At 48.9% G+C, this 20,581-nt stretch overlaps 2 protein-coding genes across 4 annotated transcripts in view; one reads left to right on the top strand and one right to left on the bottom strand.

Moving 5' to 3' along the window:
* The window catches only part of MFSD13A (major facilitator superfamily domain containing 13A), a 16,250-nt gene extending 11,824 nt beyond the window's left edge, over positions 1-4,426 (top strand). The window contains exon 9 of one of the 2 annotated variants that reach the window (XM_037399450.1): positions 36-4,426. In XM_037399450.1, coding sequence (XP_037255347.1) covers positions 36-289 — 254 coding nt within the window. In that variant the 3' untranslated portion in view covers positions 290-4,426. The remainder of the gene's footprint in view (positions 1-35) is intronic. The other variant, XM_037399451.1, reaches the window with a different exon arrangement.
* ACTR1A (actin related protein 1A) lies at positions 3,562-19,729 on the bottom strand. 2 transcript variants are annotated; one of them, XM_037399452.1, is made up of 11 exons: positions 19,592-19,729; positions 13,787-13,851; positions 12,835-12,910; positions 12,003-12,128; positions 11,086-11,210; positions 10,549-10,765; positions 7,352-7,444; positions 6,442-6,616; positions 5,530-5,591; positions 5,116-5,156; positions 3,562-4,727 (listed from the first exon to the last, which is right to left on the bottom strand). In XM_037399452.1, exons 1-11 carry the CDS (start codon positions 19,637-19,639, stop codon positions 4,625-4,627), a joined length of 1,131 nt encoding a protein of 376 aa, XP_037255349.1. In that variant the 5' UTR covers positions 19,640-19,729; the 3' UTR covers positions 3,562-4,624. The 2 variants fall into 2 exon arrangements, with proteins under 2 accessions (XP_037255349.1, XP_037255350.1); XM_037399453.1 differs by lacking the exon at positions 12,835-12,910 and having other exon boundaries at positions 19,592-19,634.
* Between the last annotated feature and the right edge of the window lie 852 nt (positions 19,730-20,581).

Consider the following 20,581-nt stretch of genomic DNA (forward strand, 5'->3'; position numbering starts at 1 on the left):
TGTCCTCAGTCTCACAAACTCTTCTCTGACACCAGGCTATGACATCTTCCAGCGCAACCCCTTGAGCAACGTGGTGAGTGCCCAGCCAAAGCTAGAGTCTGCCGCAGCCTTGGAGCCAACTCTTCGACAGGGCTGCTTTTACCTCCTCGTCTTCGTACCCATCACATGTGCGCTGCTGCAGCTCCTCAGCTGGTCTCAGTTCAGCTTGCACGGGAAGCGTCTCCAGAGGGTGAAGGCTCAGCGCCAAAGCCTGATGCAAGGCCAAGCACCAGAGGTCAAAACGATCTAGGGGGGTGCCTGATTCCCCGGGGTGTTGCTGGTTCCAGGCTGGTGCAGGACTGCAGGCTAAGCACCAGGGATGGCGGGCTGAGAAAGCCCGATGTTTACAGATCAACTGTGAAATGCTGTAATGCCAATGTTTACTCATTCCAGGAGGTGGTTGCTGGGGAAGGCAGAGAAGTTCAGCATGTGAGGGGCTGGGGATAGATTGCTTGGCCACAGGAGCAAGAACGTTTTATCCTGGCCTGTCGCAGGGAGCAGAGGGCTCCTCACCCCAGCAGGGAGGTGCTGGGTTGCAGTGTGTGGTAGAGACATGTCGGCCTCTGCCTGGGCAGGAGGAGACCGCACAGGGAGTTCCTCCTAGCTGGAGCCCTGCAGCTTTGGGGAGTGGAGTCGGGGGGGGCTCCTGAGGGACCAAGTGACCGAGGCAGCGATTGCAGGACAGCAGGAGCAGGGGTGAGGACCCTGAAGGCCTTTCCCAGTAGCTGGCACAACCCCTCCCACATACAGTGCTGTGGTTCTTGGACCAAATCTGCTTTTAGGCATTTCTTGTTCCCAGGGTCTTCTGGCCATGCTGGTTTTATGCTGAGGCTCCCTCCTTCGTGGCCTTACAGAGGGACTGGGTAGTTGCTGGGCTGGGAAAAGGCAATGGCCTTGAACTGGGCTCAGAGCCTTGAGCTGGAACATCTCATCTGCACCCTGTCACCCGTGTTTAAGCCTCCTCTCCCCTGCACAGCCCCTTCCAGTCAGCACTGTCACGCTGCTGTGCTGGCTGGGGCTACGGGGCTGAGGTCAGGGAACCAATCCTGAACCAAGCTGATGGAAGTGCCTCCCTGCCCAGGGCCGTGGCAGGTGACCAAGTGAGGCAGCCTGGTGCCTTCCCCTCTTGCAAGGGGAGAGCACAGCCTGGAGGAGGCACCAGGTTTTGCTTTTGTGCCTTCCGTTCCTCTTCTGAGCCTGTCTGAAAGGGTGGGTAGTCACAGCGTTGAGATTTTTACCTTTGTGGGGAAAGGCAGGCACCTCAGCTCCTCTCTGCTTGAAAGGGTGCCCGAGTTTGATCACCTCATCTGGCTGCTGAGCCATGGACCGAAGGAAGAGAGCGGGTGGTTTGATCTCCGCGGTTTTGGCTGGGAGCTGTCAGGGCAGGTAGTCACCAAAGGTATCCCTGAGGTGAGGGAGTGCCTTCCCCCTTCCTGCAGCGCATTTGGGGTCAGGCAGGAGAGATGTGCCAAAGCAGAGCTCTGCCCCTGTGCGTGCCCACAGGAGGGGGCGTGCAGGCAGCCTCTGAGAGCTGTTGCGTGTTTAGGGATGTGCTGTTCTTTGTTAGTGCCAGGTTCCCTCTGGGGTCTCGGCCCACAAACCTGCCATCTTGCCTCAGGACGCGGCTGCCTTCTGTCTTGAACCAAGACATTCCTGCCGTGAGGCTTCTGTAGCTCTTCATGGTTCAATCATAAGTTATTTGTGTGACTTCTAACAAAGTTTGAGAATGATTCTTCATTTCATAAATTAAAGATGATCTTTTCTATATTGCTGGGTGATTTTTTTTTTTCAATATTTTTTTTTTTGCTAGCTGGTGGATCTTAACTGGCTAGGTTCACGTGGTCCTGGAGGGGCGCAACTGTGGCTGTAGAGGGGAAAAGGGGACTGCTCCCCTCCACCAAAACTGTGCTGGGGCTTGGCCCTGTTTCTGTAGGGGCAGAGGGGATGAGCGGGCTGGTGTGCCACCGGCCTTTTTGGGGAGACAAAGCCAGTTCCCCTACTGCTTTGGAAGGCCCTGCGGGCTGGCCTGTCTCGTTCCTTCCCCAGCTGCTGCTGGGGGCAGTCACAGGCCTGTGCCGCCTTCCCGTGCCTCCCTGCCCACCTTGGCAGCAAAGCTTGCTGTGTTAGTTCTCCGTCAGCGCCTGGGCGGGCACCAGCTTGTCTCATGATGACAGTGGCGTTGCTCCCATCACCCTTGCTCAGCCAGGGCTGCCCTCCACCTGTCTGCAGCGACAAAGGGAGGTAACAGTTGCTGAGAGTAGCTTTGGACACCACCGGTGCAGACCACGGCTGCAGCCCAGGAATGCAATCCTAGACCACAGATGGTGTCTCCTTGCAGACTGGCCAGCAACGATTCTGCGCAGGCAAGAGAAGAACACAAGTTACCTCCTTAAAATTGCAAATATGGGAAGATGAGGCCAGGAGACTTGAGGGTTGTATATGAATGACTTTATTTAAGTATGCTGGGCACCACCAGGCAACATGGTTTGGACAGTGTGCAAGGGAACAGTCAGGCAGATCAAACAAATGCTAGATTGGTGACGGCACCTTTCTGTCCGGTCACTGCAGGTTACAAAATGGAGCACTGCTGCTTCTGCAAGGCCAGCAGAGGGGCTGCGGGGGGAGGGAGGAGCACTGGCACTGCCTGGGGCATGTGGTAACTGAACTGAGGGGTTTTGCTGCTTCCCCTCTGCATACTGCAGCACACCAGCAAGAATGCAACCGATTTTCCAGCAGAAGGCTGAGCATTGTTGGCTCTTCTCTACCTGACAGGTTCTTGCTTCAAAAACAGTCTGCTCTGAGTGGGGTAGGTGAAGAACCACGTGGCCTCAGCTGGGAAGAAACCGCTACCACACCTGCCTACAGCCTCTCCAAGCCCAGTGGTGAGCCCTGAGATCATGGTTCCCACAGGTACAACACGCTGCTTACATTCATCTCGGCTGGGGCAATGCAGCAGCCCTCCAGCTCTCACCCCACCTCTGCGCTTGAGAGTGACCCCGCGGTGATGCATGGCAACGAACAGGGGGAGGGGAACGGAGGAACTGCCACCGAGCAACTCCAGCTCCACTGCTACTGCCAGGTACGGCAGAAAATTAACAAGGGGAAAAAAACCCAAGAGAGCACCAAATAATGCGTAAGAAAAACTTCAAGGGGAAACGGTGGCATGCCCCAACACAAGCAGGTCTGTAGGCCTGCCCGTGGCTGTAAAAGCAGTAGAGCTTTTACGAGGCAAGAGCTTTACGCCATGGCAAAGGAGCCGCCAGGGGAGCGGAAAGGCATATGCTGTACAGTAGAAGACAGCCATTGCAACAGCTTCCTGCTCGCAAACCTGCTGCTCACACCAACGTCCTGGTAGTTTATCGTCCTCTCATTTAGCATATTCATCGAGAACAGCCATACTCCCTAAAGAGCAGTTACTGGGTGGTGTCGCAGGGCTGGCTGGCCATTCGGCTAAGCGTGTGTGCTGTATGCAGTGTCAACATCAAACAATAGACAGCTGGCATTCAAAGAAGACCCAAAGCGTAATTCCCAGGTGCTGTGGTCAGTATTTGAGATATCTTCAGACATTTCAATAAATAAAACAATTCTTACATTACAATGCACCTTTCCAATTATTATTTTGCCCCAGAATGGATAAAGTACACAAGAGTTATGCCTGGCTGCAAACACATGCTCCCTTTGCCCTGACGTGGCAGGAAGGAGGGAAACAGCCTGGACTCTTTACAGAGAAAGAACATGAGAACTCAGCACTGTAAATCTTGGCAGGTTGAAGGGGAACACACAAGTGCCTTCACCCCCATTCCAGGGCACTTGCTTCCAGAGGAGAAAAGGTATTTAAAACAAGGTACGAGAGAGTAACCGTCTAGTACAACGACAGCTGATTAGATTTGCTTTGTTCTACTCCATGCAATACAAACTAAGTCCTATCACCAACTTCTCCAGCTGTGGTGCAGACCCACACATCAGGCTAAGAAGTTACGCACACATACGCACACTCACACACCAAAACCAGTGGGGGCAAATGGGCTTAACTGTTGAGAATGTGCTTTCTCTTAATAAAAAATGTATTAAAAACAACTTCCAAAACCTACTGATGGTGAAGACACTGCTGAGGAAGAAAGTAGCTATGGGGCCTCAGCTATGTTTCCAGATGATCCAGGCATCGCAGCTGGGCTGACGAAAGCCTGCACGAGCAGTCTGCAGTGGTTGGTTCCCTTCTGGCTTGCTAGGCAGTTTCTATAAGCTGTTCCCTTTGTTTTTGCTTGCTTGTTTGTTTTACAGTGACAAACGTGATTGCGATACAGAAATTAAGGGACTGAAATGAAAAAGGAATGAGCCATTTTGGAGAAATTCAGATTGGTATGTTCTCCTTTCCATTAAAAAAAAACCACAACAAAAATAAAATAAAAAAATAAGAAGTTAGTAGTACTAATACAACCCTCCTGCTGCTGTTGTCTTTGCTCAGTGACATCGGGGCATGCTGGCGCACACACACACACACAGGCAGCTCTCAGACACTCGGACTCAGAAAAGCGAGTTTAGAACTGAAGTGAGTCTTCAAGGAGACTGAGGACAGGTCCCAGGGCTAGAAGGTCTTTCGGTGGATGGCACGAGCTCCGTCTTCTTCATATTCCTTTTTCGAAACCCACATTTTCTTAAAGGTGTCCAGTGAGGCCAGGATAGAGCCACTGGGGAGAGACAGGCACGTTATGGGTTAAAGGAAAATCCGGGGGCACTCTCATTATATCCCTGCAGGGGAGAGCTGTTTCTGTTGCTAGACACTTCCCCAGGTCAGAAAGGTGCTGAGGCTCCCAGTTATCCACAACAGAAACACTCTAGACAGTCACTTCCTCTCCTGTTAGCCTGGAAGGTGCTGGCATTACAGAGCCTGGCGCCAGCCGCCCCCTCCCAAACGACCCTCTGATTCCTGCTCCAGTAACATGCTGAGCATCAAGCAGCTGAACAGCGAAACCCTCCTGATGCGCCGGACCAGAAGGGACAACAGTGTGAGGGCTAACAGGCTGTGACTCCCCGGCCCTCATCCCACAGCGAGACGTGTCAGTGTGCAGTACGTACCCAATCCATGTGGAATACAATCTCTCCTGAGGAGCCGATATCTGGGAGAAAGACAGAATCAGTCAGTACCTTCCCAAGCTCCACTCTGCTCCTCCTGGCACGCTGCTCCCATTTCACTACAGCTAACAGCAGCAAACACGGGTGTGATCTCTCCTACCAAAAAGGCACCCAACAGCCTCTGCCAAAACAGCCGCTGTGGTCCAGGGTCCTGGACAGGGGTCAAGTGTCAGAGGAGGCACCTTCTCAGTGATGAAACCAAACAGGTTTTCATCACAACAGCAAATACTGCTGGGCTGTCTCAGGTAAGTAATTTCTGGTTTGAAGCAAATGGCAGCTGCACTCTCAGCATGGTTCTTTAAAGGCCACAGAACAACACACGTAGTACATGATAAACACAGAAGAGATTGCTCCTACCCTTATTTTGACGTCCTTCGGAGCTAGTTTCTTCACTTCACTCAACAGCCTGTCACCAAAGCCTACACAAGACAGAAAATGTGTAGTGTGAGCCCTCAGCAAAATCCCAAGTTCCATCTACTAACTATGTGGACATGTCCCATGCAATCCTATTCAAATATCCCACTCCAGATCTCACAGAGAGACCAGTTTGGACAGACACAGAACACAGTCAGCGAGGCAACGCGATTTTGTCTCACTCGGAGACCTCAGACACTGGCACAACAGGCTCTATCCCTCCAGCAGCAACTTGAGACGAGCAAACAAGATTTCCAGCTAGGACCACTTCCTTCCCTGGGCATTCCTCCTGTGCCCAGCCCATTTGTACAGGGGAGCTGGGTTTGAACAGGAAGACAAGGATCTATCTGGAGATCTCCACCTGTGGGTAACAGGGTGACAGGTTCTGGCAGAGGATGTCTTTAAGCTGATGGGGACCAACAGAGCCCTGAGGGGATGGGTAGAAAGCTTTTTGCATATACATAGCTGATGCTTCATGCAGTACCACAGCTGCTGGACTCGCATCACCTGAGGTCTCTGGTGTGCAAGAGCCTTTTAGTACCACCCTGAACTACAGCAGCAGGAATGAATGCAGCGATTCAGTCCTGACACAGACAGAGTGATAGGAGGAAAACATCAAAGCCCTTCAAGCCCAGAAAGTGATGTACAAGGGCCCAGGCGTCTTGCGTATCTAGAAGGGTATGACCAGGACACAGAAAATGAGACAGTAACCCGCCCTGAGAGAGCAGAGTTCCCACAGCCCTCACCCCACAGGACAAGTTTGAGCGCGATCTAGGTTATCTTTCCGGTTTCCACACAAGAAGGAAGCAAGACACCATGTATGTCACAGCCCACCAAAAGAGGAGAGGCATGAACCTTTGAAAAGCGTGGAGCCTCCAGACAGCACGATGTTGGAGAACAGCGTTCGCCTCAGGTCCATGTCTGATTTTTGAATGGCAAAAACAAGCACCTCGTGGAGTCCTTCACATTCCTCCCCTATCAGGTCTGGCCGGAACAGCAGCTCCGGGGCTCGAAAACGGGCAGGGCCAATCTGCAAGGGAAGAAGTTAGTACAGAGGGGAAGGGAGCTAAGTGTGGCTCTGTTCACTGCCTGCAGTTTGGGCCTTTCTTAGGTGAAACTTTCAGAGTAACAAAGTTTCCTGGACATTCACGCTGCATCACCAGCTCCCAAGTGAATGCCAGTCTGGCATACTGCTGCTGGAAAAGGCTCTATTTCCCTTTGCAGATTAAAGAGATTGAAGCTTGCTCAGCCCCATACAGCAGGCAGAAAAGGGAGCAGCAGATCCATCCCTGGCGCTGGAACCAAGACCTGTATTTCCCTTCCTTCAAGCATTCCATAAGGGGCTCAGTCTTTGAGGAGCAGTCCAAACTCACTCTTCAAAGCAATTGTTTCGGCCCCTCTAGGCAGGACAAAAGCCACATACAAAACCACTGCTGAATTTAGTGAGCTGATAACTACCCACACTCGTACCTGATCTCCATAAAGATTTGCTAGATCAGAGCCTGCACTCAAACAGCTCAGAGCCCCCATGGTCATGCTGCATCCTTACCCAGGATTCTAGTAGTAGTTGTGAGGTTCCTAACAATCTTTTCTTCCCCTAAAAATTCTAGTGCCCAGTCAACAGCCTGGAATGAGTTCTGCTCTTTTAAAGTTATTCCCTCTCACCTACCACCACATTACATTTCCCGTCTTTAGACGGAAAGCTATTCTGGAAAGAAACCCTGTGCTTCACTTCAGGCATCCTCTGAGGGTGGTCCTTACAAACCTCAATAGTGCTTCCATCTGGCAGGTAGTACTGAGCCTTCTCGGTCTCCAGAGTCTCATCCTTCTGGGGGTTTATTGACAGGTAGCAGGCACGCTGCAGAGGAAACAGTCAGGGAGAAGAAGATGAAAAGGGTAAACATTAAATTGCCTCCAATAAAATACTTTTCTTACCAACAATCAAAATCCATGTATCCCTTTGGGGAGACCAATTTCAACAGTACTTTTTGCTGGAGAAAAAACCTTTTGGGTTTGCATCAGGTAAAATACCTATTCATGCTACAGCTCCGTGTGATGATTAGAGACATCACGGATGCTTACACCCCCTCTAGCTGCTGCTCACCTCTTGCTTCCAGCTCTTTCTCACTGCTTAGAAGTTACCTCCCTCTAGCACAGATGGGGTAACTATCCTGCGAGCACTTCCCAACTACCTAGGGCAAAGTAAAACAAGCACCTGAAACACCTTTTGTGACATTAACCCTGTATACAGGTGGGTTCAGGTAACTCACAATGGATTAGGAGTGCAAAGAAAGTCCACCATTGCATTTCAACAGGGTAAACAACAGCTAATAGCTAACAGCAAAAATTTCTTAATACGATTAAGCTGCTCATTTCCTATTGCCCACCTACATTTAAACTTACAGGCAACAAAATACTCTGACTCTTCAAACTGCTCCAGCACCCCATATTTTTGATTCCACAGTAAGCTTTGTTATTCCAAATGGTCATAATTTGAGGATTAAAAAAAAGTTATCTAAACAGAATCACAGAAACATTCAGGTTTGAAGGGGCCTCTTGAGATCCTCTAGTCCAACCCCCTGCTCAGGCAGGGTCAGCTAGAGCAGGCTGCCCAACACCATGCCCAGCCATGTCTGGAGTATCTCCACAGATGGAGAATCTACAAACCTCTCTGGGCAACCTGAGGGTATTTGACCATCCTCACAGTAAACCAAAACACAGAGAACAATGATCCCACTGAAGTAGGTATTAAGGGTTCCCCTTTTAAGGCAATTTCTCCTCTAGACTTTTCAACATCTCCAAATTTCTTCCCCAGTTTTTTTCCTCTTAAAAAAAACCAAAGCCCAACTCAATTCAGACAGACTCCAATAGATCATAAGCAGCTTTTGCGACTGAGAAACTCCCACGTACAGGATCTCAGCTTTGTGCTTGCCACAGTGCCTTCAGGCTGCTAATCCAAACTTTTCCAGAGGCAAGAAAGCTGCAAACGTTAAGAAGCCACACTCAACCCCTCAGATTTGCAAATCAAGTGACAAATGGCACCAACATCACAGAAACCTCACTGCTATTCCAAGCACATATATCCTAGAAATCTGCAACACTTTCTGCAGCTAAAATTAATCTTAAAGCAAAAGGTATAGGTCGGAGAGCAAACATCAGGTTCTTTCCTCCCTTCTTCAGCAATCTCACTGGTGAGGACAGTCAGTATGCAAAGTAGGACTTGGCTCACTTTCCCCTGCTCTTTGTTCCCTAAGTGTATAGTCCAGAGAAGAGACTGTACTGGTGCAAGGTGTTGTGTTTAATAGTCAGCACAACATCTTTTAATAGTTTCACCACCCAAAATGCAAAGGGAGCCTTGGCCATTTATGAGGCATACAAGACTCTTTTCCGTTCTGTAAGGCCACTGCAATTGCACTGCAACTGACGCTTGGTACAGAACAGGCTGCTTCTGAAACAGAGTTCTCCAGCAAGCCTCCGATCGCTAGATCTTCTGGTCTACAGGTGCTGCAGTATTTTTACAAATCAGCTTTTTCTGTCATTCAGCAATCAGTACTTGTAGAACAGAGTAGCTAAAACCTACAGTCCTGTGAAGTCTCCTGCTCTGGGTAACAGGTAGAAGCCATTCAGCTGTACCGCGACATGAAGTACAAGCCCTGCTCCCTCAGCCCAGCCATGCTGACCTACAGCCATGCAGAGCAAGCGCATGATTTCCACTATGGTTCTTTGCCGGTAGGTCACAGGCTCAAGAATAGCTTAACACTCTGAAGCCCTAGCACGGGCTGCTGACTCAGCCCAGTGCTACCTGTGGCAACCACAGCTTGTGATGGGGCCCGCAGCATGGCAGCAACTGCCAGGCATCAGCCACAGCAACCACAGCCAGCACTGCCCTGAGAACTGACACCATGTACTGAAGGTACAGATGTGCAGGCAACCGCAAGTGTCACACAGCCTTGCTGAAATCAAGATCGCAACTCATCCATGTGTGCATCATGCTGTGAGCAGTCACCAGCTCCGAGCTACCCTCCGTCCCACCTCTGTCCTCCTCCCTTGGCCCACAACAGAAGCCAAGGTAACTGCTTTGCGAGTGACCTTAATCACGCCTTTCCCAACTGGTGCATACCTCTAAGGTCATTAAACACTGCAGACTCTACGAAGAGGGGAACCTTTTGTAAACGTGAATGCTGTGAGTGAATTCTTTCACAAGGGTAAGGGGGAGCAACTTGCAATATCCCACTTGTGTTCCCTACCTGCCACAGACTTCAGAGACCCTTACCCTGAAGGGTAAACAAACACTAGTGAAAGGTATGAGACTCTTGAGAAACTGCAGCACAGATAAACAAAACAGATTCTGAACCACCAGCCTGTCTTCATCTCCACGTTAACAGCCTCTCAATAGGGATTAGACGCAACCCTGACTATATGTCTCCCAGAATACAGGATGACTGAGGTTGCAAGGGACCCCTGGAGGTCATCTTGTCCACCCCCTTATTCAAGCAATGTCACCTACAGCAGGTTGCTCAGGACCATGTCCAGATGGCTTTTAAGTATCACCAAAGATGGAGACTCCACAACTCTCTGGACAACTTGTGCCAGTGCTTGGTTGCCCTCACAGCAGAAAAGTTATGTTCAGACAGAACCTCTGTTTGTGCATCTTATCCTGTCACTGGAAATGAGCCTTGCTCTGTTTTCTTTGCACCCTCCCTTCAGAAATTTCTACACATTGATGAAATCCTTCCCAAACTTCTTCTCGCAGCTCAACAGTCCCAGCTCTCTCAGCCTTTCCTCCTATGAGAGATGCTCCAGTCCTTTCATTATCTTAATGGCCCCAACATCCCTCGGGTAGATAAAGGAATGAGGTGTGGAGCTAGGTGGGCCAGCACTTCCTACTAGATTTCAAAAGCCACAACCTCCCTTGGGCAGAAATCTCTTCTTGGACAAACACAGAAACAGACAATAAATCACCTCCTTGATGGTCTTGACAATCTCAAACTCAGAGGTTGTGTGGAAGTCATAGCCTTCCTTTCGGAGATAGAGGCGCAGGAAGCGTGAAACATCACGGCCAGCAACGTCAATCCGCATGATGGAGTGAGGCATGGCAAAGCCTTCATAGATGGGAACCGCATGGGTAACACCATCCCCGGAGTCCAGCACCACTCCTGTAGTCCTCCCAGTTGCGTAGCTAGCAAAGGGGCAAACAATCAAGTCAGAACAGGCAATTCAAAGTGACCACAAGCATGCAGCACATCCAGCGTCAACTCAGGGAGCAGAGATTTCACATGAGCAGGGGCTAAAAAAACCCAAAAAACCCTAGCTCTCATCATAGTTCAGCAAATTCCCATAAACTCTTTATTACAAAAATTAAAATTGAGTTTCAGTTCTTGCTTGAAAAGGGGGTAAGTCTGACACCAGTGTGGTCTTCCACAGGGTTTTTTTGGTTTGTGAAAAATGGTTTTCACGGCAGCATTTCACAAGCACAGATCAAAGATGAATGGCACTTACAGGCTAAGCACAGCTTGCATGGAGATGAATAGTGCTGGCACATTGAAGGTCTCAAAAAACACCTCAGCAGCACGCTCTCTGTTCTTGCGTGGGTTTAGGGGTGCTTCTGTCAGCAGCACAGGATGCTGGTAAAGAAAAGAAGAAGCTGTGCTGCAATAACCAGGAGGCAGCTAGACATGCGTTCGTGAAATTTTCTGTTTATTTTTTCAGTTTAGGAACCACTGGTGCAAGAGGACAAGTAGGAGGGAGTAATTTCAGCTACTGAGCTGTATTAGACTGTGAATAACCTGTATTAAGTTGGAAAACCAGGAAGGTTCTGGTCTAGTTATTAAGTGTTAGGAAATCTACTATGTGAGCAACCCTACCCCATGAAGGATGAACAAGATGACTCTCCACCAAAAGTCAGCCAGATTAGCCAAAATACACAGACCCTAAGAAAGGGTGAAGGCCTACAGTTTTGGCATGAGCGGGCAGAAATATTCCTGCTCCACTTATATAACTTATTGCTCTCAGTCATTTAATAATTTTTGGTCAGCTCTTTCCAGACCATGGAATTGTGGTTTTCTCCTTCCTCAGTTCAAATCATGGGACTGCTGAGTGGATATGCCTGTTGCCCAAGCAGAACAGGAAAAGTTAGCAGCACTTGGCCTAGAGCAGAATCATTAAGACAGTGTGAATAACAAATGCTGAAAGTCAGATTTTTAATCAGGCCAGAACATCAGATCTGGGGAAGAATTCTGCTTAGACACTTCTTGTGCAGTTATCTCCTGGGATGTGAAAGATCCTAATTTAACAACAGACAGATTTAGAAGGAAAAGCAAAGGAAAAGTCCCAAATCTTTCCTGGAGTTCCCAGGCTCCCAGTGTTAATACACACACTGAATGACACCTGTGCCATTCCGTAATGCAGTATCTCACCTCCTCCGAGAATGTCTGAAGCTGGTCTTTTGAATACACATACTGCCAAATGCGCTCCATGTCATTCCAGTCCTTCACTATGCCATGCTCCATTGGGTATCGGATCGTGAGGAGACCTCTGTGCTCCTGAGCAAATAGAAAGGGCAACAAAGCATACCTGTCAGAGACTCAATCAATCACATTTCCGAACACTATGATTTAATGTCAAACTCACTTACTTTGGATTCCACTAAAAGACAACTTATCTCTAACATATAGGGCAAACCCCGAACATTAATCACAAACATCTATTCACAAGATGAAACAAGGCCTTTTTATACCAAGTAGGAAAGTCTGGCGTTTGCAGAGCACATTCCATCCTAATGCTTTTCAAGCCAACATACAGACACCTATCAAAATGGTACTTTGTTCTACCAGCTCAGTCATGATATAAAGCATAACGGGGTGGTATTGGGCAATGTAGTTCAGAGGGCTCACAAGAAATGTGAGACCATAGGACGCATGCTGACAAAAGCAGGACTGTGGAAAGCCAGGTTCTTGCCCACACCAGGGAGATAAAAGGCAACCAAGCAGGGTCCGTTTCTAAAGTTCCCAGTCAAAGAGATGGGGATGTAACCATACAGACCTAGAAGTAGCCTAGAAAAAAAAAGAAGATATAGGAGGACTTGGGGAAAATGGTCTGCAGTAAGTTAGGAGTGACAATCCATTCTGCTCTTCAGATCTGTATGCAGATACCAAGGAGCCACAGCCCTTTTAAGCACAAGCGCTACAACCCCTCCTTACAGCAGCATGCAGAGATATATGGAGAAACGCAGTATATAGGTTTTCTTACCTCTGCCTTTGGACCTATGAAAATGTCCCCTTCTAAAGCACCAGCCATAACACGAACATGCTTTGGTCTCCCCACACTAGAACAGAGGCAAGAGTATAAATGCTTCTAGAGGAGAGCACTCAGCCACACAGAAGGATTAATTACTTTGTGTTCCCCTCTGTCCTAACCAGTACTTTCTAAAGCAATAGGGGAGCCTGGGGGCACTACCAGGTGCAGACAGCTCCAGGTTTGGTCCAAGATAATCTCAGAATCAGCAGTGAAGGGAACAGATCGTAGACAGAATTGGCAGGATATAAGCCAGCTGAGTCTGGCCATACTTTCCCTGATGATTCAGGACTTCTTTGTTCCAACAGTGCCTGGGGTGGATGTGGCTAGACTGAGCAATGGTCTGAGCAGATAGATCCACATAGTGTTGCCTGACCTCAGATTAGACACTTGCAGTCCCATGCCCACCTCACCATACAGAGCACATTGCTCAGAACACAAATATACTCATTAAAAACCCAACCCACTGAAAATAAAAGCCAGTGACCGTGCAGAGTTCCTGATCCAGCAGTCCCCTTTCCAGTAAAACTCTCAGAAAACTTCCAAGGAAGTTTAGCAGGAATCAAGACATCAGGCCACATTTCAAAGAAATATAGAGGTCTTCACACCTCTCCTCCCAGCTTTGTCTTTTTCCTGGTCCTTTTCCTCATGCCTCACGACTAAAGCATCTTACAGCTTTGGCTGGGTGTTAAGCGTGACAAAGTGATGTCATCTTTTATGATGCGTCCCCCCAGAAAATCTCATAGTACTTAATAGCAGAGATCTCCTCTCCCTGATGCTTCTGTGCAGCAGGCAAAAAAAGAATAACTCATTTCTTCAATTACAAAACTGAACGATTCTTCCCATTTATGTATCAAAGAACTGGTACACAGTACTAAGGACTTACCAAGACCAGCAGAATACTTACTAGTTTGGAAAGCAGTATTTCGGTATTTGATCGCCTGCAAAACCCGCTTTAATCACACCCGAGCCCTGTGGAAGCAACAGATAAATAAATGAGCTTATCATTCATTCAGTCATCTTTGCAAGTTTTAAAGGAGTAGCAAAGTACATCGGCAGTGCCGAATCCTCTCCTTTTTACTAGGAATAAAGCTCCCCATGGACCGATGCTCCAGGCAGGGTTGGGGATGGGAAGGTGCCAGCAGGCCAGCTTGGTCACTAGAGGGGAGTAACTGGCACGCTCCCTGGCAGCAACACATCACACATGGCACAAGCACAGAGGGGCACCCGGAGGGTCCTTGTGCTGCTCTGGGTACACACCCAAGTGCCACTCTATACAGGCAGTTATCTTTATACCCTGTGCTATTGCTAGGGGTGCAGGAGGCTAAATCTAAGCTCTGCAGTTTTCTATCAATCTCAAATACCCTCTGGGTTGAAGAAAGCACTCCAGAAAGCCAAGCAAGAGCATGTGAACCCTGCCAGCTTCAGGGGCCACTGCTAAAAGAGGGAGGATGAAAGCTGTAGGCCTCTCAGAAGAAGATTTGGAAAGGATGGAGCAAGGTGGGTAAAGTCAGAGAAAGGAGTAGGCAAGGACTGTGTGAAACAGGTTGGAGCAGACACTAGGGAAAAGAACGTCAGGTGATGGATAAACTAATGCTAAGGAGGCATGTCACAGAAATGTGGTCAGAAAAGACACTGGAAACAAACCCAGACTGGTGTCTGGAAAGAACAAAGGTGCCAGTCAGACTGCAGGGGGAAAGGCTGGAGGCAGGAAGAGCGGCTGACAGGATAGGGCTTGTTTAGAAGGGACAAGGAAGAAGAGATTAGGTATGGCAGTCAGAGAGGCACAAATCCAAAAAGCCTTCTGCAACATTCTAAACAGCACAAGCAGCAAACACAGAGTGGGTAGAACCAGCCACAGGGAGGCCCTGGCAGGGAGTCAGTGCTGGGCATCTGGCCCCGCAGCTCCTGTTCCTGTCGGTATCATCCAGAAGTATCCTGGGAACCCCATCATCAACTCGGATCCATGCTGACTCCTTCCCCTCCTCCATTTCATCTCCCTGCATAAGGGAATGACATCTTGAAACAATGAGCAGCTTGCAGAAACACCCAAGTTTTGCTAAGGAGCAGATTTTCATAGAAGCTCCCCAGATAAGCTGTTTCACTGGTAATCCTAGACTATCATGGGAGCAAGCTCTTCTGCAGAAAGAGGTGCAGTTCTGCTTTACTCCATACTGGGAGCAAAGCATGTGAGTTTGCAACGAAACCTGTGACCTGTGAAGCGCCTGTTCACACTCAAGAGCTCTGCAGCAGGACTGCTGTTTCTGAGGCCAAAAAGACATTTTGGCTGCCCAGAGCATTTTAAAATGAGCAGTGACACAACTCCTCCACCACTTTTCCCTCCCTGCCACCTCTGCGTAGGTCAGCATCACCACTTTCACTCAGAGGCTGAGGCCAAATGAGTTGCTCGAGACTCTGCCAGACAGACAAGCTCTGGCTACAGTGGTTTCTGGTACTGCCGTCCCAGCTGCCTGCCCCGTTCCAGTGCCGGAGGTTACCAGCCAGAGCAGGCTCAGCAGAAAAGAATGTGGGGTGGCTCCAGCCTCTCCAGTTCAGAGTCTAGTGCCTTATTCCCAAACTACTTTCATCAGCAGTTTCAGCTAAGGTGCTGGGCTTTGCACAGAGCGTGTGTGATCTGCCATGAGGGCTGGGGCACTCCTGCCTTAAAACTGCCAGTCAGATTTGCCAGGATGCATCTGTAAGACATGATTATCAGGAACACCCTGCAAACCAGACCTAGTTAGTTATAAAATGTATAGAAAGTAGATTACTTGAATCCTTGTCTCCTGACAAAACACCTGCAGCCGGGCTGGCTCAAGGAGTACACCAGAGCTGGCACTGGGGCAGGACTACTCCCTCTGGGCAAGAGGGACTCGGCTCCAGTTGCATCCCAAGGTCTGCACTAACAGGTACCAGTGTGACAAAGTGGCCTGTGAAGTGTTAAAAAGACCTCCCTTTAGACAGACTCTCTTCTGGCTATTCACTTCAAAGCCAAGGAAGGAATAAAACTAAACTATTGTTGATTTTCCTTATTATAGCTTATAAACAACTCTGTACCTGTGAAATAATACCATCTTTGTAGCAAAGGAGCTGAATCAAACACAGTAACATAAAACTACATCAGAATATTGTGCTTATTTAATATTTTATTCAAGATAATGACTGATCTTGCCTCTAGCACAGTCTGCTGCTGGCAAGTGGTTTCAGGAGAACAATGATGTTCTTATTTTAACACAGAGATCGAAACTGTCTTATGCCAGGCCAAAAATTACCCAGTGTATCCTAGTGAGATTCCCAGCAAGTTATGCATTTTAAGATTTACATACTGAAGTTCAAAGTTAACCGAACGTGTCAGTAGTTCAGAACTCCTAGCTGAAGTCAAAGACAAATGACTGTTTTGAATGTGCTGGTAGGATGGGACTTCAACACAGTTGTGCTTCCAAGTGCCTGGGAATAAAGCAAGCACAGCTGTTTGCTATCTCCGCAGTACAAAGACCTGACAGCACTTTCTGACCTATTCAATTATTCTTAAAAACATTTTACTTCTTTGAAGTTATGTGTGCACTGAGTAAATCTATTTATTACAGACCAGTCTGAGATTCCTATACAATGAGAGGAAAAGGTTTAAATTTTGAAATAACTCTGGGTGATTCAGAAGATTTAGAGTAAAGACCTGTTTTTTCATCTTTGTTTCAAATAAGGAACAAACCATGCATCCTCACTTCTGCTAACAAGCTCTTATTAAAAAAAATTTAGATGTTAACGTCCTTCCACCAGTAAATATCCTGGCTGGGCTTTCACGATGTTTTATTTGGTTTGTTTCTTTAATCTGAGCAAAAGAATAAAAGAAGAAAGAAAAACCATGTCAAATGTCAAGGTCAAGGAAGATTGTCATGGAAAATTCTTGTGAGTACCTTGAAGTAACTGAACATGCCTCTTCTGCTAGCTCTGCAGCTAGTCGGTTATTGATTCATTCATCTTGATGCATTTAGGACTCAAATTTAAATGGAAATCACCAACAGTCCATCTGCCATGTAGTACTTTTTATGGGGAGTGCACATTTTGTATTGTTGTAAAACTATTTTATTAGATATACATTTTATAAGACCAAGAACAAACCAAAGACAGAACGGTCCTTACTGACAGCTCAGCTGTTTAAAATGCCATCACTTAAGACTACAAAGCCAAATTTTCTCCTATTTTATGTAAACAGAGACAATTCAATGGATTAGGCCACAGCTGAACCATTCTGTCTATTTACATGTACATTGTGTTCATCAGGGCTTCCAGAGCATTTATTTCAGGGAGAGCTTTCTGGAGTGCAAGATGGGAACACAACTCTTGAAAATTACTTATTAGACAATGAAGAGTATTAAGGGTGTGCTGAGGTACAGCTCCAACCTCTCACCATGTATTACAACATTCCCCTTACAGAAAACATGCAGCTGAGCATACTGTTTGGTAAGAGGAAAAAACCCCTCCTTGTTGAGTTTTTAGCAATATATTTTAATGCCCTTTTGGAAGGCTCCAAGAATCCAGAGCAGGGCAGGGAGATACTGGGACTGGGCACAGGGGCGGTATGTCTGGCTTGTTCACTAGATCAGTATCTCATTTCCCCTCCCCACCATCCCATACATAAGCACACATGAGAGTAAGACAGGATAGCATACAGCCTTGAAAAGGTGTCTGCAGCGCTCTGAGGAAATGCAGGAATGAGGCAGCAGGAACAGCAGTACCTGCTCTGTGCAGCTCCACTTCCCATCCTGCATGAACTCAGAAGAGTACCAAAAATGCAGTGTCACCGACAAGGCTCTTCGGCTGCCAGCATTAAAGGCAGATGTCACAACAACTGCTTCATTCTGCTTCTTGTTCAGGCAGGGGATGGGGTGGGGGGGGCTAATTTATCAGAGAGGCAAGAAGAAGAATTAGCTTTTATGAAGGCCAGCTGATAAAACGAGAAAAGAGACAGTCAGTTGCTGGCACACGAGCCCTTCCTCAGGTCTGAAGCAGCGATGGTAATCATTATGCTAAATAATGACAGGATATGCTGAAATTAGATATAGGCTGCTATTACATGACTACAACACAACAAAGTCATCCTCAGAGTGCCTGGAAATAACTTTAATGGTTAGCTGATCATGTGATGCCACAACAGGGGCAGTGCTACTCCAGTCATTTGTAAGAACAATCAACGTAACTTATTCTTTAACGTCTCAAATAAAGAAGATAACATGTTTTTCTCCACATAGTCAATTCAAATATCCGTTAGATATTTTCCTTCAATGTCTAACTTAAGTCTCTCTGCTGTGATTCCAGGGGAAGAAACAAAACCAAAACTGTATCAGAGAGCTCAGGCTGCAAAGAAGAAACTGGGATCAATAACAAAGAAGAGGTCAGAAGAATAATTGGCTTGGTCTCAGAAGACTGACCATCATTCAGCTTATGGGAGAAAAAAAAAAAAAAAAGTAATACATTGAAAAGTGCTAGGCTAGCACGTCCGTATGTCACATGGCAAAAAGATTCAGCAGAAATTAAGATTATGGAGAAAGAAGGCAATGCAACACTGACCCTTCGAAACAACAAAATCTGAATTGCTGGCAATGTAAGTCAGAAGGGAGGAGCATGAATCTGTGACTCAACACTGAAGGAGGTTCCCTCCAAGATATACTCCCCACCCCTTGCTGGATGGTCCTCTCTCTCGGGAGGCCAGCATGGACAGACCTAATCAGAACTGGATCCAGAAGTACCTCACCAAGGCATGCAATCGCTCTCACTCATCTCAGACTGAGGCATTACCCACGCAGGTTGAAGGTCTGCTTGGAGCCAATGAGAAGCATTATCAGCTATGAGCTGCCATCTGCAACACCACACCCCACTGTCAAATTACGCTGATGCAACCCACGTTGGGAGCATTCCCTTCAGGAGCTCGGCCTCCTGCAGGCTTCAGCACCGGAGTCCATGCCTTGGGTGCCGGCACTCCCTCGCTGTGACTGCTGGGCTGGATGCGCCGGGTACAGGTGGCTGGTACTGGGGGTGACTGTCCCCCTTTCACTGGGCCCGTGACCGGGGGTGTTGGCCTCAGGGAACCATCTCCAGCATGGTCCAGCTGAGAAGCGCAGACCCCCTCGGAGCATGCCGGGAGCCTGGCCAAGGCCTGCCCCAGAGCATGCTGGGAGTCTGGCCAAAGCCAGGCCCAGCAGCCCCCATTGTCCCCCAGGCACAAAGAGGGACAAGGCGGGGCCGCGAGGCGGGGGCGCAGCCCCACCTGACGGACAGATCTAGCCGCCAATCAGCACAGGTACACCCCGCGAGACCGGGGCGGGAGGCGCCCCTCTCCGGCAGGTAACGGCGGGTTGCCCCCACTGACTGACAGCCGCCCCAGCCAATGGGGTCGCCCCGCCCCTCCCAGCCAACAGGCATCTCGGCGGTGGCGGGGGCCGCTCCCCACCAGCGAGGGGCAGCAGCCCTCCGGCGGATGACAGGCAGACACCGCAGCCAATCGCGGCGCGCCGATCCGCGGCAGCCCCGCCCCAGCGGCTGCCCGCGAGGACGCAGCGTACGGCGCTGTACGAGGGCCCGAGGCGGCGGCCCAGCCGGCGAGGGGGGGGGGGGCGGCGGGCGGGGCGCGGCCGTCCCCGATGACAAAGGGATTGCGGCCCGCGAACCCTTCCCGCCCTCCCAGCTCCAGGGACGCGCGGCCGCCCGCACTCACGTTGTCTATCACGACGGGCTGGTTCGCTATCACGTCGTAGGACTCCATGGCGAGGACCCGCCGCAGCCACCCGTCAGGGAGCAACAGCCCAGCCCTCGGCGGCGCATGCGCAGAACGGCGGCGCGCAGCGGCATGGGTGATGTATTCCTCTGCCTGCAGTGCCTGCTGGGAAGTGTAGTGCGGGCCCCGCGCGGCGCTTGCCGGGAAGGCGCGCCGGGAGCGGGGCATGCCGGGAGGCGTAGTGCGGAAAAGGCCCGGCTGCGGGAGCACCTCCGGCCTGTAAACGGCCTCTTCAGCGTGAAACCCCGGTGCCGTGTGGGTGTTGTGTTCCAGAGCCTGTGCGCTTCCACCAAAACCCGCTAGATTTCGATTTGCTGGTTTCCTGTTTAATAGACTTCCACCCCCCACCCCCAATTCTTCTGATAGGGAAAGAGAAGAGATGATCACAACACCTTCTTCAGAGGGAATCTATCACTAATGAAAGTGTTGTACTGTCCCATCGTTTCATGGGATCATCTCTACAGAGCACCAGTCATGCCGCATCTGTTCTGTCTGAGTATTGCCTTGTTTCTCTGCGTTTTTTGAGGTGTGGCAAAGAGAAAAGAAGTTTCTGTACAAAGAACACGCACATAGTAGGCATTCTAACATAAAACAGCACACTCTGTGTTGTTTTCCGTTTGCTACATGTTCTAAAAGCGCTTTGGATGATCGATGACTGAAAAAGATGTTAAAATGATATGGTTGCTTGAAACTGAGCAACAGTACTGGGTCTTGAAATTAGTTAAAATGAACGTCAGTGCCAGTAAGCATACACAAAGACTGATTCAGAGCTCACCTGTCTTGTCTTACATCTTTCATGCAGACACTGGGACTTCTCTTCTGCAGTTTCTACCTTTAGCCCAAGCAGGTAGTCTCATCTCAGGTATTTATCTTTAATGTTTTTCACCATTCACCTAGTGTAAAAAAGGGGGGTTTTGTATAACAGGATGG

This window comes from Falco rusticolus, chromosome 9 (assembly GCF_015220075.1).
Source record: "Falco rusticolus isolate bFalRus1 chromosome 9, bFalRus1.pri, whole genome shotgun sequence".
In the NCBI taxonomy this organism is placed as follows: domain Eukaryota; kingdom Metazoa; phylum Chordata; class Aves; order Falconiformes; family Falconidae; genus Falco; species Falco rusticolus.

Coding starts and splice junctions, on each gene's coding strand:
- ACTR1A (XM_037399452.1), bottom strand. CDS start 19,639: ATGGAGTCCTACGACGTGATAGCGAACCAGCCCGTCGTGATAGACAAC. Junction 13,852..19,591: donor AGCCCGTCGTGATAGACAAC/GTGAGTGCGGGC, acceptor TTGCTTCCACAG/GGCTCGGGTGTGATTAAAGC. Junction 7,445..10,548: donor TTGTCAAGACCATCAAGGAG/GTGATTTATTGT, acceptor TTTCCTCTGCAG/CGTGCCTGCTACCTGTCAAT.